Below are 13,537 nucleotides of genomic sequence, written 5' to 3'. Positions count from 1 at the left end.
TAGGATCAGGAGAACTGGCCTGGGTGGGTTCTTAAATTCTATTTTATAAAGAATAAAAATTACTGTTAGCTAGCAGTTGACTATACCTATACCGGCCCTAAGTGCCAAAGAGACATTTCTCAATGGTCAGTGAACCCTCTAAAGAAGTGCTACTAGCTGGGCACAGTGGCTCACGCCTATAATCCCCGCACTTTGGGAGGCTGAGACAGGCTGATCACGAGGTCAAGAGATTGAGACCATCCTGGCCAACATGGTGAAACTCCGTCTCTACTAAAAATACGAAAATTAGCTGGGCGTGGTGGCACATGTCTGTAGTCACAGCTACTCAGGAGGCTGAGGCAAGAGAATGGCTTGAACCCAGGAGGCGGAGGTTGCAGTGAGCCAAGGTCGCACCACTGCACTCCAGCCTGGTGACAGAGCGAGACTCCATCTCAAAAAAAGTAATAATTTTAAAAAAAAAGTGCTACTGTCATCACCATTTTACAGATGAGGAAACAGGGCTTAGGGAATTAAGTAACTCACCCAGGGTCACACATGGGGAGTCGCAGAGCTGAGACTAGCCCTGTATCTAACATGGGAGCGAACCACAGTGACAGCCACTCCTCCAGTCCATATCTGAGGCACCTGGCAGCTCAAGATGGGACCCAAGAGCTGGGGTGCTTCAGCCACCTGACTGGAGCTCCACTGGAGAAGCCCAGGCAGAGTTTTCGGAGTTGTAAGCAAGGAAGTGACAAGCAAAATCCTAAGAACAGACAAGCCACCTCAGGGAGAGGAGACAGAAGAAAACAGAAAGCCAAGGGCTGTGCCTCAGTCAAGAACCCCCGAGGTTAGGCACACTGGCTCACACCTGTAAGCTCAGCACTTTGGGAGTCCAAGGCGGGTGGATCACCCGAGCTCAGGAGTTTGAGACCAACCTGGGCAACATGGTGAAAAAAATATAAAAATTAGCCAGGCGTGGTGGTGTGTGCCTATAGTGCCAGCTACTCAAGAGGCTGAGGTGGGAGAATCGCTTGAGGTTGCAGTAAGCTGAGATCGCACCACTATACTCCAGCCTGGGTGACAGAGCCAGACCCGGTCTCACAGAAAAAAAAAAACAACAAAAAAAACCCAAGAAGAAAGAGTGAGCAGCTGAGAAAGAAACAGAAAAACAGATGGAATGGTAGAATGAGAACCAGGAAATCAAGAGGGAGTTGCCAGAAAGGGAGTGCTTGACAGCACTGGAGGCTTCATAAGCTGGGGAGGAGAAAGAGTGGGGCAGGGAGATGTGTAGAGGCAGCTCTGCAACAGAAGTTGGTGTCCCCAGGGGCTCGTCCAGTGCTAGCAGCAAGTTTTTGGTTAATTGTGAACATATCACCGCTACACCCTCTGGCCTGGTCCCCCTAAGGTATTAGGGCTAGGTGGACTTCAGGGACCCTCTAGTCCTAGCAGCCCTTGAGTTGTTCAAAGGGGCATCATCAGGGTCTCCCCAGAGATGAGCTCAGGCCACAGAGAGGGAAGAAGGGAAAGAAGGACGTACAGATGTTCACTCATTCCAGTGGAGCAGGGGAAGGAATAAGAGAAATAAGCTGAACTGACGCATCAGAGGGGCCAAGTCATACATGGCCTCTTCATCGTGGAAGAAAGAAAAGTGAAATAATTAAACATGTGTCTAAATTTACACAGAAATATTTAGAAAATACCGTGGAAGGAGTGATTGAAGTCAATACAATAAATACTTCTGCAGAGTTTAAGTATTTAAATCAGCAATTAGCAGTTAAGTTTCCTTTTACTCTCAAACAGAATGTCAAGAAGCAGATAAGCAATGGCAAGCAGAAGTCTCAGGCTGGAAAACTGGAGACGCTGCACACGCATGCACTGGGCCTTTGCCCAATCGGCACATCTGCATCTCAGATTTACAGACCTGCTCCTGACTTGGGTCTACTGCTTTTTTTTTTAATACTCTCCCAAAAGTTCTAAGAGCAAAATGTCACATTTTTAAATGCAGAGAGTGCTCTTGTAAAAACATTGTCTAACAACACTTTCAGGAAATTATATAATTTTTTTTTTAAGTCAAGGGCAGTTACCATGGCAACAGTAGTACGGGTCAGGGTTCTAACCCTAACCTCCATAAAGACAAAACACCATACTGGTTGGAAAATGCTGCTGCTGGACAAATTTTAAAAGGGGTCAGTCGGGCGCGGTGGCTCACACCTGTAATCCCAGCACTTTGGGAGGCCGAGGCTGACGGATCACAAGGTCAAGAGATCAAGGCCATCCTGGCCAACATGGTAAAACCCCATCTCTACTAAAACTCTACTAAAAATACAAAAATTAGCTGGGCATGGTGGCGCACACCTGTAGTCCCAGCAACTCAGGAGGCTGAGGCAGGAGAATCTCTTGAACCCAAGAGGCGGAGGTTGCAGTGAGCCAAGATCGTGCCACTGCACTCCAGCCTAGGTGACAGAGTGAGACCCGTCTCAAAAAAAAAAAGGGGGGTATCAAGGCAGTCTCTTCTCTATCTGGGGGAAGAGGTAATAATGACAGGTTTTTACAATCTGTCCAGCCAGCATAGAATATAAATCAGCATTACCTCATTCTAAAAAGGCGGAGTCCAACAAGGCTCAGTCCCTCTGCTGGGGCAGGGGCTGTGCTTTTCTGGGGCAACTTTACACCATCTGGATATTACTGTGACGAATGACAGGATTTAAGTGACTGCATCTTGGTAGAACGTTTTAACTTCTTAGCTTAGCCTTGTGTCCTGGTTTGTTTCCTAAACCCTGGTGTTTACTATTACCTCTCTGATTTCTGCTTTCACTTTTTCTACAAGTCCAAGACTGCATTTTTGGAGAGTTCCTATTTGAGAGTTAGCTGGAATTTTAGATTGAACATCTTGCCCCAAAGTGTTAGACACCATCCTTGACTAGTGTGACCAGTGCCAACTCTCGCTTGCATTGTCCTCTGTTGTGACAGCTAGCAGATGCATTGCCTTGCTGTCCCTGACCCTGCTCCCCTTTCCAGGCCTGGACTGGCACACTGCCTAGCAGGGTGTCATTGTTTAAATTGCATTGAGTGTCTTCAAGTAAAGGAGTAACTCTTTTTAAATAATATGAGTGTCCTATTCATTCAGGCCCTCCAACCCTATGTGGACAGACAGATTCAGTTGCTTTTGTAGGTAATGAAATGATTTCTATAGTAGTACTCAAATAAATGGGGAAGGGAAGAAAGGAGAGAGGAAATGGGCAGGTGGGGAGAAACAGAGAAAAAAGAGAGAGAGACAAATAGTATAGGCATGGGCCACATAACAATGTTTCAATCAACAAGGGACCACATATACAACGGTGGTCTCATAAGATTATAATACCATAGTTTTCCTGTACCTTTTAGACGTTTAGGTATGTTTAGGTACACAAATTCTTACCGTTGTGTTACAATTGCCTACAATATTCAGCATAGTAACATGCTGTGCACATTTGTAGCCTAGGAGCCATGGGCTATAGATACCATATGGCCGACGTGCGTAGTAGGACATACCATCTAGGTTTGTGTACCTACACTATGATGTTTGCACAACACAATCCCCTAATGACACATTTCTCTGAATGTGTCTCTGTCATGAAGCAATGCATGACAGTATCTGTTATAGGTCTGGTGGGCAACTAAATGACCATTTCAGAGGTAATCTTCCCTGTCAGGCTGGGTGACTTCCAGAACTGCTTCCTTTTAAACAAACACCAGGCAGTGCTTATATGTGGAATGTATTTGTTTAGAAACCAAATTTCACCGATATACAGTGTCTGTGTGTGAGGGGTTTACTTTGACACTTGCTTAGTACATACCACATAAAAGATATCTCAAACATAAACAGCCCTGGGTTTTTTGTTTTTTCTGCATATGCACAGGACTAGCATTAGGAAGTCATTTATGAATAGCAGCAGGGCAAAAAAATGTCCCAGATAGAGAATAGAATGTAGCTAGTTTAATGTTTTTGCTCTCACATATGTACTCTCCCAAAACCCAGCCTTGAGATTTTGTATCAGTTATTTTAGTGGTGTTGGGCAAGGCACACTCACTCCTCCCCAAGCACTGTTTTATCTGAATCTTGATAATCGAGGGGGAAAAAGAGAAAAGGTGTTCGTGTATTAATATTGTGGAACTAGGGAAGGATTACATATAGATAGGTAGTAGGTAGATAAAGATCTCCAAAATGGTCAATCTTTGAATTGCCAAATTCCTCAATGTAAGCAAAAAGATGTCAAATCAGATGGCAAAGTCTGAATACTGAAGCTCTTGCTTCAGTATTCATTCTTAGCAAGAAGAGTCAGTTAATATGCTAGTTCTCTCTTACCACACAGTTAAAACAAGTTTGGATATAAGACGTAGTAAATTATAAGCAGAGGACAGGTGAGCTACTTGTGTGAAGGCAGCTGAAGGCCTTGGGGGTGGGGGGAATGTTTAACTATGAAAACAGACAAGAACATAAAAGGCCCCTTGGTGGTGCCATTTAGCATGGGGATTAGCAGCCACATAGAGCACAATGGCTCCTGAGCTCAGCCCTGCATTTTATAATTACTGACATGTGGTGTGATAATCCTAAACCATGAAAGGGAAAAAAAGAGACACTGCCACACACAGACCAACTTGATACTGCCCCAAAGCTGCAAGTAAGGGAATCAAAAAGGACTCCAAGCACTGGAAAGAGTTATTACAAACCTATGCACAGAACCCAAACCCTCACTAACAGACCTACTTGCTGGCTGTCTAACAAAGCAGACTAGCGGGTTCTGTAGCCCAGAACCAAGTAAGAGCTAAAACGCAAGGACAACTATCTGGAGTATGGGAAAAGCTTGCAGCTTGCACTGTAGAATCCAACAGACACAACTCGGGGGCTGGCTCCACAACTCACCATCTGGTTGTATAACCTCCCTAAGCCCAAGCATCCTCTTCTGCAAAAACAGTGACCACCAAGCCTCCCTTTCAGGCTGACGACAAGACTGGCAGAACCAAACAAGTGCCTGGCAGGTGGCTGGCCCGCAGGAGACATGCAGTCTCCACCACTATGGCTGCTAGTATTGTCATCTGGGGGATGTGAGAGCTGTTAAGAGGCAAGTCGAGCAGTTAGCACTTGACAGTGTTTACTTCCTTCTCTTTCTCCCCACTGTGGTCTTTCCTGCCCTCAAAAAGAACCAAAAAAGGGACAGTTTCATGCCAATCCTCAGAGAAGGTACAAAGTAAAAGTGATTTGGAGCCACATGTGTGATTAACCACACATCCCATTTGGCTGTGCCTGCCAAAAAGCCTGGAGCTAAATTTCAAACACAATCATACCAACCACATTAACCCAAATGGCTCACAAACTGCACCCTTCTTTTCCCCTTGGTCCTCGTTCTGTATTTCTGCTTACATTGTTGGTATGCCTGTTGCTGGAAGCTCATCCCAAATCCTCTTTTGGAATGAGGCAGAGAAGCTCATAGGGTTATGAGCTTTTTGACGGGTGAAGTTGTTAAACCTGGCCCCTGTCCCGTGGTAATGGAGCCTCCCGATCCCCACTCCACCCCTACAGCCAGGCACTGGCACGCCCATTGCTCCTTTAATGTCAAAACAAATGCATAAATTTAAATGTCCATATCTTTTCTAAACATATGTAATGGCTAACTAGGGACTTATCCTTAGCAGCTTTTCATAATAAGCAAGCAATTAGATAGGTCGGAAATAGAAAAGACACACCACCACATAAAAGCAGGTCACAAGTAAAAATTAGATGATAGGAAACAAAATTGTTGCCATTCCAGCAACTAATGAAAGTATGTTACTGTAAACAAGCCTCTGATGGTGCTGTAACCCTTCTCAGGAATCAGGAAATGCCCTGAGTAATTAAACTCGGGAGTCCAACAGAAGGGGGCAGCTGCATTTTACTTCAAAATCAGAGGGTACTAGGAGCTGGTTTTCATGGGGATGGAAACCATGACACCGGTCCTCACTTGCTCTAAAAGATAAATCTGATCTCTCAGAATTGTTTATGCTCTTCCACTGTCCTCTGTTGCCAGAAAGTCATCTTCCAGTTTCCTGTTCGCTTCCAAGGCTGTTGTTTCCGAAAGCAATGATTACAAATGAGAGGTGTGTTCTCAGATGAAAAATACAATAGGTCTACTCTGACCCGAGGAGAACCCAGCAGGAAGGCCGATGACAAAACATTGCTTTGGTGCCGAGGGCTTTTTATGTACTGTTGTAACAAGTGTGTTTCTGATACAAATTCTCTGCTGGCCTATAAAACTGTTCATCCAACTTAAGCATTACTGTCTCCCTAAATCTTGTCAACCTGCTGCAGTTACTACTTTTGGGTGTAGGCTCTGTCACCGCCTCTACACAGGAAAATTAAAAATCTCTCCCCAGCTGAAGAACCTTAAGGCACCTGGGAGGTAGGAATTTATTAATAGTAAAATATTAGAGATGGGGTGATTTATAATAGATCTTGATACTGATCTTGCACCAATAACAAGCCAAGGGGAAATGGGGCTGATTTAATAATTCCCTCACATTTAAGGATGACATCATGAAAACCAACTACTCCAGTCTTCAGAGTCATAGTCAATTATGGCTTGGAGCCAGCACAGTAATTGTTTTGCTAATTTGTAAGTAACGGTACTTATTTCATTTTGAAAAATATTTGCCTTTAATATTTGGTAGAGGCCAGGCATGGTGGCTCACACCTGTAATCCCAGCACTTTGGGAGTCTGTGGTGGACGGATCACTTGAGGCCAGAAGTTTGAGACCAGACTGGCCAACATGATGAAACTCCATTTCTACTAAAAATATAAAAAAATTAGCTGGGCACGGTGGCATATGCCTGTAATCCCAGCTACTCAGGTGGCTGAGGCATGAGAATTGCTTGAATCCAGGAGATGGAGGTTGCAGTGAGCCGAGATCACACAACTGTGCTCCAGCCTGGGTGACACAGCAAGACTCTGTCTCAAAAAAAAAAAAAAAAAAAAAAATTTGGTAGAGACTGCACAAAGGCTGCCTCTGGCCCTCCTACTATTACCCTCAAAACAGATCAGCTGTTATTTTTAGCATAGACCATATCATGACATATCTACAAAAACCAAGTTATCCACTGAAAATAACAAAAAGCATTAGGTGAGTTTAAGTTGAAGGAGTAAGCAATCTTGGGAAAAGTGAATTGAGCCAAGGTAAACTTTATAGACTAATTATTAGCAAGTCAGCAGGTCAAATGGTTTTTTAAAATAGTTTTATTGAGATACAATTCCCATACCATAAAATTCAACCACTTAAATTACAATTCAACACTTTTTAGTATATTCACAGAATTGTGCAACCATTACAATTTTAGAACATTTTTGTCATCTCCTCCACTTTTTTTTTTTTTTTTTTGAGATGGAATCTTGCTCTGTTGCCCAGGCTGGAGTGCAACAGCACAATCTTGGCTCACTGCAACCTCCACCTCCTGGGTTCAAGTCATTCTCCTGCCTCAGCCTCCCAAGTAGCTAGGACTACAGGCACCTGCCACCATGCCAGCTAATTTTTGTATTTTTAGTACAGAAGGGGTTTCACCATGTTGGCTAGGCTAGTCTCAAACTCCTGACCTCAGGTGATCCACCTGCCTCGGCCTCCCAAAGTGTTGGGATTACGGGCGTGTGCCACCTCGCCCAGCCTCCAGTTTTTTAAAAAAACCTGTAACCATTAGCAGTCAACCTCCATTTCCTTCTTTCCCGTCTAGCCCTAAGCAATGACTAATTTACTTTGTCTCTATAAATTTCTGTATTCTGAACATTTCACATACATGGAATCATATGATATGTGGTCTTTGTGTCTGTCTTCTTTCATTTAGCGGATTTTCAAGGTTCATCTATGCTGTAGCACCTATCAGTATGCCATCCTTTTTAATGCTCAATAACATTCCATTGTATGGATATACCACATTTTATTTGCCCATTCATCAGAAGATGAACATTTGGGTTTTTCCACTTTTGGACTAATGCTGCCATGAACAGTCACAGACAAGTCTTTGTGTGGACATGTGTTTTCATTTCTCTTGGGTATACACCTAAGAGTGGAATTGCTGGGTCATGTGGTTCAAATGATTTTTAAAAACTATTTGCACAGCTGCGGTAATGTTCTCCACAGTCCTATGTCAAGAGAGTGAGCGATATTTAATCCTTATCCACACCCATCTTACCATCCACAAACAATCTTTCATTCTTTCATTGTCCTGACCCTCATTCTGATGTCATCCTCTATGCTCACTTTGTATATGCAAACTACTCTGAGGTCTGACGTATGTGAACAACGCAGAGCCAGATGGAATCTCCAAAAATCAATTACCCCAAAGTCTTGTTTTCAAACAGTATTGAACTACAACCAGCTAATTCTTAAAGGTCCCTCTGTTGTCTATTCTCAGAAACATCTTCAAATCACTGGCCCAAAATCATACATATATTATACAAATATTGAAGGAGAATAATGTTCAGGTTTTTAAACAAGTTTGAGACTACCCTTTGTAGGCCCTCTTTCTTTTCTTCCTCACTGAACACACTATGTTCCTGATGCCAGCTAATGTTATGTATCCTCAGTACTGCCAGGTCCTAAAATGAATCCCACTTTGAATAACATAGTAACCAAGTGCAGGAGAGCTCTGCTGTCACTCCTTGAGGTATTTTTCTTTTGTTTCAGTAGTCTTCCTCGAATTTGTTTTCAGAGTCAACAACAGTACTGCACAATTTAACATCAAGAATTTTCTGCTGTTGCTGCTTCTGTAACAGCTTGGACTTTCTTTTCCCTCTGAGTTCCTCTGAGAGAAGCATATATAAAATGAGTAATTGTCGCGCTAAAGAATTGCTGGAGTCAGCAACGCTTCATAGGAGCTGCATTTCCTCCTCTCCTCCTTTCCCTCTCACCACAAACTCTCCCCCATCAGTTCAGAATTAAAGGCACATTACTGGGATAAAGAAATCTGACCTGAAATATGAGTTGCAGCAACAATGGCAAGCAACCAAGAGTATTAACAATAATTTCCAATGTTGCTGGAAAGGTTAGATGATCTCTCTTTGAAATGAGCCAACTCTGCACACGTTCATGAGATTAAAATCAGCTTGCTTTTCCTTCTTAACATCTCGTGCTTCTCCTCGATCACCCCAAAAAAGATGGGGTGACTGAGGCACATAAACAAGTGGCTCTGGAAATTAACTTTCTTGACCAGAAGAAAGCTCAAAGATAAATTCCATTCTGCATTACTTTTCCTACACTTCACTATGATCAGGATTTTTTGTGGTTTCTCTCTCCCTGGAGAGAGAATACCTGAGTGATAACATTTCTGACACACAGAAGCTTAAAAACAGAAGGAAAGCACTCTGTGTTATCTTGTTGGGAAATCTGTCCTCTTAAATGATAACCATTCACCCACAATCTAGGCCATTTTTGAGCCACAGGAAAGAGGAGGCCATTTCTCTCTGAAGATGATGACCTTGCGCAAATAAGTTTTCTGCACCTGTTTTGTCACCTGTAAAATGAGTATAATTGTAGGATTCATGGAGTTACTGTATGAGTGCTTCGAACAGTGTTTGGCAGAGTAAATGGTAAATGCTGAGTTACTATGGGCGTATATCTTTATCATCACCATCTCCGTTAGTGTCACCGCCACCTTTGGGAAGCTGCCTAGATAGTGATAAGGAGCTATGCTCAGGGATTTTCAGGCAAGTACAAAGTACCGCCATCTTTATTCCAGAGTGTTCCCATTTCCTCTCACTCATCCTGCAGAAGCAATAAGTTCATATGACAAAGTAAAGAAAGAAGAGAGGACACAGGAGGAAATAGGAAAGACATTTCACAACAACAGAGAAATGGTACCTTATTTGGTTTCTCACAACCATGTTTAAAAGATGAAATTATTATTATTATTTTTTGAAACAGGGTTCCGCTCTATCTCCCAGGCTGGAGTGCAATGGCAATCATGGCTCACTCCAGCCTCAATCTCCCAGGCTCAAGCAATCCTCTTGCCTCAGCTTCCCAAGTAGCTGGGACTACATGTGCTCACCACCACACCCTGCTAATTTTTTTTTAATTTTATTTTTAGTAGAGATGAGGTCTTGCTATGTTTCCCAGGCTGGTCTTGAACTGCTGAGCTCATGCGATCCTCCCACCTTGGCCTCTCAAAGTGCTGGGATTACAGGTGTGCACCACCACCATGCCTGGCCTAAAAGTTGAAATTCTTATGAACGTTTTTTTTCCAATACAGAGGGCCAGGAAAGGGGGAGAGCCAACCAATCTCTAGACAGAGAAATCCTAAAGTTGCCCAATCCAGACAGCAGCTGGTATTTTAAATCTGCTCTTATGTTCATACATGAGCTTCTTTTGTTGAACCCCAGAAGAGAAGAAAAGGACTTCTGTCCAGAAAATCATCTCTGCAGACTCAGTGGCAGTGGGCTGAGAGCTGACACCTGCACCTACCTCTCTCTGTAGTTGGCCAGGCCCCTGGTCTGCAGTGCGGAGATTCAGGACATGCACCTCCTGCGGCAGCCCAGTCGTGCCTCTGCTGGCACAGCCTGACAAAACAGTGAAGCTCTCCATCAAGGCCTGGACAGGATGAGAGGCACTGACAGGTGACAGTTCACACAGTGCACCAGGCTCTGGACCTGCCAAGGGAATCACAAACACAAGCCACTCAGAAACAGCAATTAATTCTGCCTCAAAGGGGCAAGGGTGATCAAGCCAGTGCCAACCCACCAGAGATGCCTTTCCAGGTAAATTGTTCTAAGACTAAGTGGCCAAAAAGCTAGCCTATCTTCTGAAACCCCAATCTCTTACATTTCTTTTGGATAATTTGGTATGTATTTGAATTTTTAAATTCCCTTTTGGACTCACAAGTCATGAATGCATTCCTCTGGGTAGAAGACACTTTCCATTTAACATTTGTGTTTAATTTCTTCTTCCCTCTTGGTAGAAAATCAGAGATAAATAAAATAAATTGCTTAAAGTCCCAATAATACTATACATAAATAATATTAAATACCTAAAATTGCACTTAACAAAAGTATAAGATACAGATCCTATCTTTTCAGAGCTTCCCTTTATTAGAGAAAGCAAAACAAACTTAAGAACAATACAGAGCAAGATGTAACATGTAGAGGCAATCAGGGCCAGAGCTGTACAGCAAAATTTGAGCCAGAGGTCAGAAAAATCCTCCCAACAGAAGTAAGATCTGAGCAGAGCCTCAAATAGAAAAAGTAGAACCCTGGTCATACTTGGTTCCTGCTTCTTCATTCCCTCTTCCTCTAATCAATCAAGCCTTAAATCCTAAATCCATCCACTCCTCTCCATCTCTACTTCTTTACCGACCCTAGACAATTACAAACCTTCCTGAACGGAGTCTGAGGACTCAAGCTCTGCATGCCACCTTCCACACAGGCACTGTCCACCTAACCTAGAGGCACTCAACGTTATGGGTGTTCCCAAAGCAAATGCCTGCCGCTGGCATCTCTGTGGGCAGTTCCTGCCCTTCAGAACAGCTGCCCTACCGAATAAAGCCTGAGCTCCGTCACAGAGCACAGGAGGCCTTTCTTGATCTAGCCCCTTCCTATGTCTCATCCCTCCCCACTCCATATGAACTTATTTAAAGGTCTCCAGACACACCAGGATGTTTCCCAACTCCATGTCCTCATTCAAGCCTGCTTCCTTTACCCAAATTCCTCTTCCACTCTCACTCCGCCCCCACAACAAACATCCCAAGCTGAGGAAGGCTCTCTTTCTCTGCCCTCCCGCAATTTATCTGCCTGTCTCCACTACTGCATTTACATGACAGCCACTGGTGTACACATCCATCTTTATTGGTCGAATGTGACCTCTCTGAGGGCTGTGGGTACTCATCTTTGTATCCTCAGCATTCATCTGCACTGCCTGGCATATATGAGATGCTCAAAAAATGTTTGTTAAATGAATAAATGAATCATTGAGCTTAAAAAACATTGTCCCCTCTCAGATCAGTGAGTAGGGCACCATTCCAGGGACTTGGATTTGGCTGTAGGGAATATGGGAAATAGGCTGCTACAGCCCTGACATCACTGCAGCCTCCTTTCACATTGGCTGGATTGATAGAGACACACCCAGGAGAAGAAGGAACTGGATGCTTACTCCTCACACACCTCTGTGAGCTTGGTGCTATTGTCTCCATTCAATCACCCAGGAAACCGGGCTGAAACATACAGCGCCCACTACACCACAACCTCCCAGACAGAACCCAGGTAAAAGGCCTGAATGTACTCCAGTTGGTTCTTCCTGACTTCTAAATAATAAAGGTACTCTCCAGAGTTGCAAACATAGTTCAGAACCAGCCAGTCTGCACCCAGAAGCAGACACCCTGCCTAGTGGGCCAAGTCTATTTCAGGACCCACAGAAATTATCTAGGCTGATAATAGCTATCTGGTCTGAAATGAAGTATGTGCCTTCTCAAATAGTCACTGCCTCTCTCTGGACCGTGGCCAGCTGCTTTCTGAGAAAGCATAAGGTGGTGAAGGAAGATGTCCCGAGAGCAACAACAGGAGGTACTGACTGTAAATTCCCTGGAGCCCCTGGCGGGGTGCAGGGAAACTGTATGGGCAGGTGCTCCCTCTGCTGCCCTCATCCTGCCCTCCTGGCCTCCGGCTTTCCCAGCCGCAGTGGGATGTCTGGTATACTTCACACCCAGAGCTTCAAGAAATTATTCTACTCCTACTCAATTCTGGGGACACACACTGGCTACAGCTACCCACACTGGGAAACCCTTCTGAACTGGTTGCAGAGCCTCCTGCCATGAATTTACAATTATCACAAATTAAGCACAAATAAAAATGCCTTTCAGTTCCATTCTTGTATGTGTGCAAAGCTCTGAACAGGCTGAAAACACATCTGCAAAAAGGCCTGCAATCTATTTGATCTGCCCTCCTCCGCATGATGCCACCATCACCCATTAAGATCTTCCTTAAATCACCATACTGCTCACCTCCACACTGGGGCAGGGGCAAAAACTCAATGGAAACAAATCAAGTAACAAGGTACTCCCAAAGAGGGAGGGAACCAGCGCCGGGAAACCTTCAGTGCTGAGGATGTGCGCTTCTTGCCTTAGAGTCTATGCTCTCTGTTTTGCCAGAGTCCAGAACAGGGCAAACACCCTCTTTAATGGCTAGAGCTCTAGCCATGGGTTATACAAGTCAGTCCAAGGTCAAAGAAAAGAGAAAGCAATGCATGGGGCACACCCTGATCAAGTGCCAGGACAGCGCCTCTTTACAGAGACCCACTGGAGGCCAGGTGCAATGGCTCATGCCTGTAACATCAACACTTTGGAAGGCCAAGGCAGGTGGATCGCTTGAGCCCAGAAGTTCAAAAGCAACCTGGGCAATATGATGAAGCCCCATCTCTACAAAAAAAAAAAAAAAAAAAAAAAAAAAAAAAAAAATATATATATATATATATATATATATATATATATATACACACACACACACACACACGCGCGTATATATAAGCAGTTGTGGTGGTGCACACCTGTAGTCCCAGCTACTTGGGAGGCTAA

The 13,537-nt window shown here is 44.0% G+C and overlaps 1 protein-coding gene across 1 annotated transcript in view; it reads right to left on the bottom strand.

Annotated features, from left to right (window-relative positions):
- TGFBR3 (transforming growth factor beta receptor 3) overlaps window positions 1–13,537 on the bottom strand; it is a 210,791-nt gene that overhangs the window by 107,739 nt on the left and 89,515 nt on the right. Inside the window, exon 4 of the mRNA XM_012500557.2 lies at window positions 10,441–10,625. Within this exon, the coding sequence (XP_012356011.1) occupies window positions 10,441–10,625 (185 nt within the window). The remainder of the gene's footprint in view (window positions 1–10,440; window positions 10,626–13,537) is intronic.

This window comes from Nomascus leucogenys, chromosome 12 (assembly GCF_006542625.1).
Source record: "Nomascus leucogenys isolate Asia chromosome 12, Asia_NLE_v1, whole genome shotgun sequence".
NCBI lineage: Eukaryota > Metazoa > Chordata > Mammalia > Primates > Hylobatidae > Nomascus > Nomascus leucogenys.
Note: the sequence above shows the minus strand (reverse complement) of the source record. Positions and strands in the feature narration are given on the sequence as shown.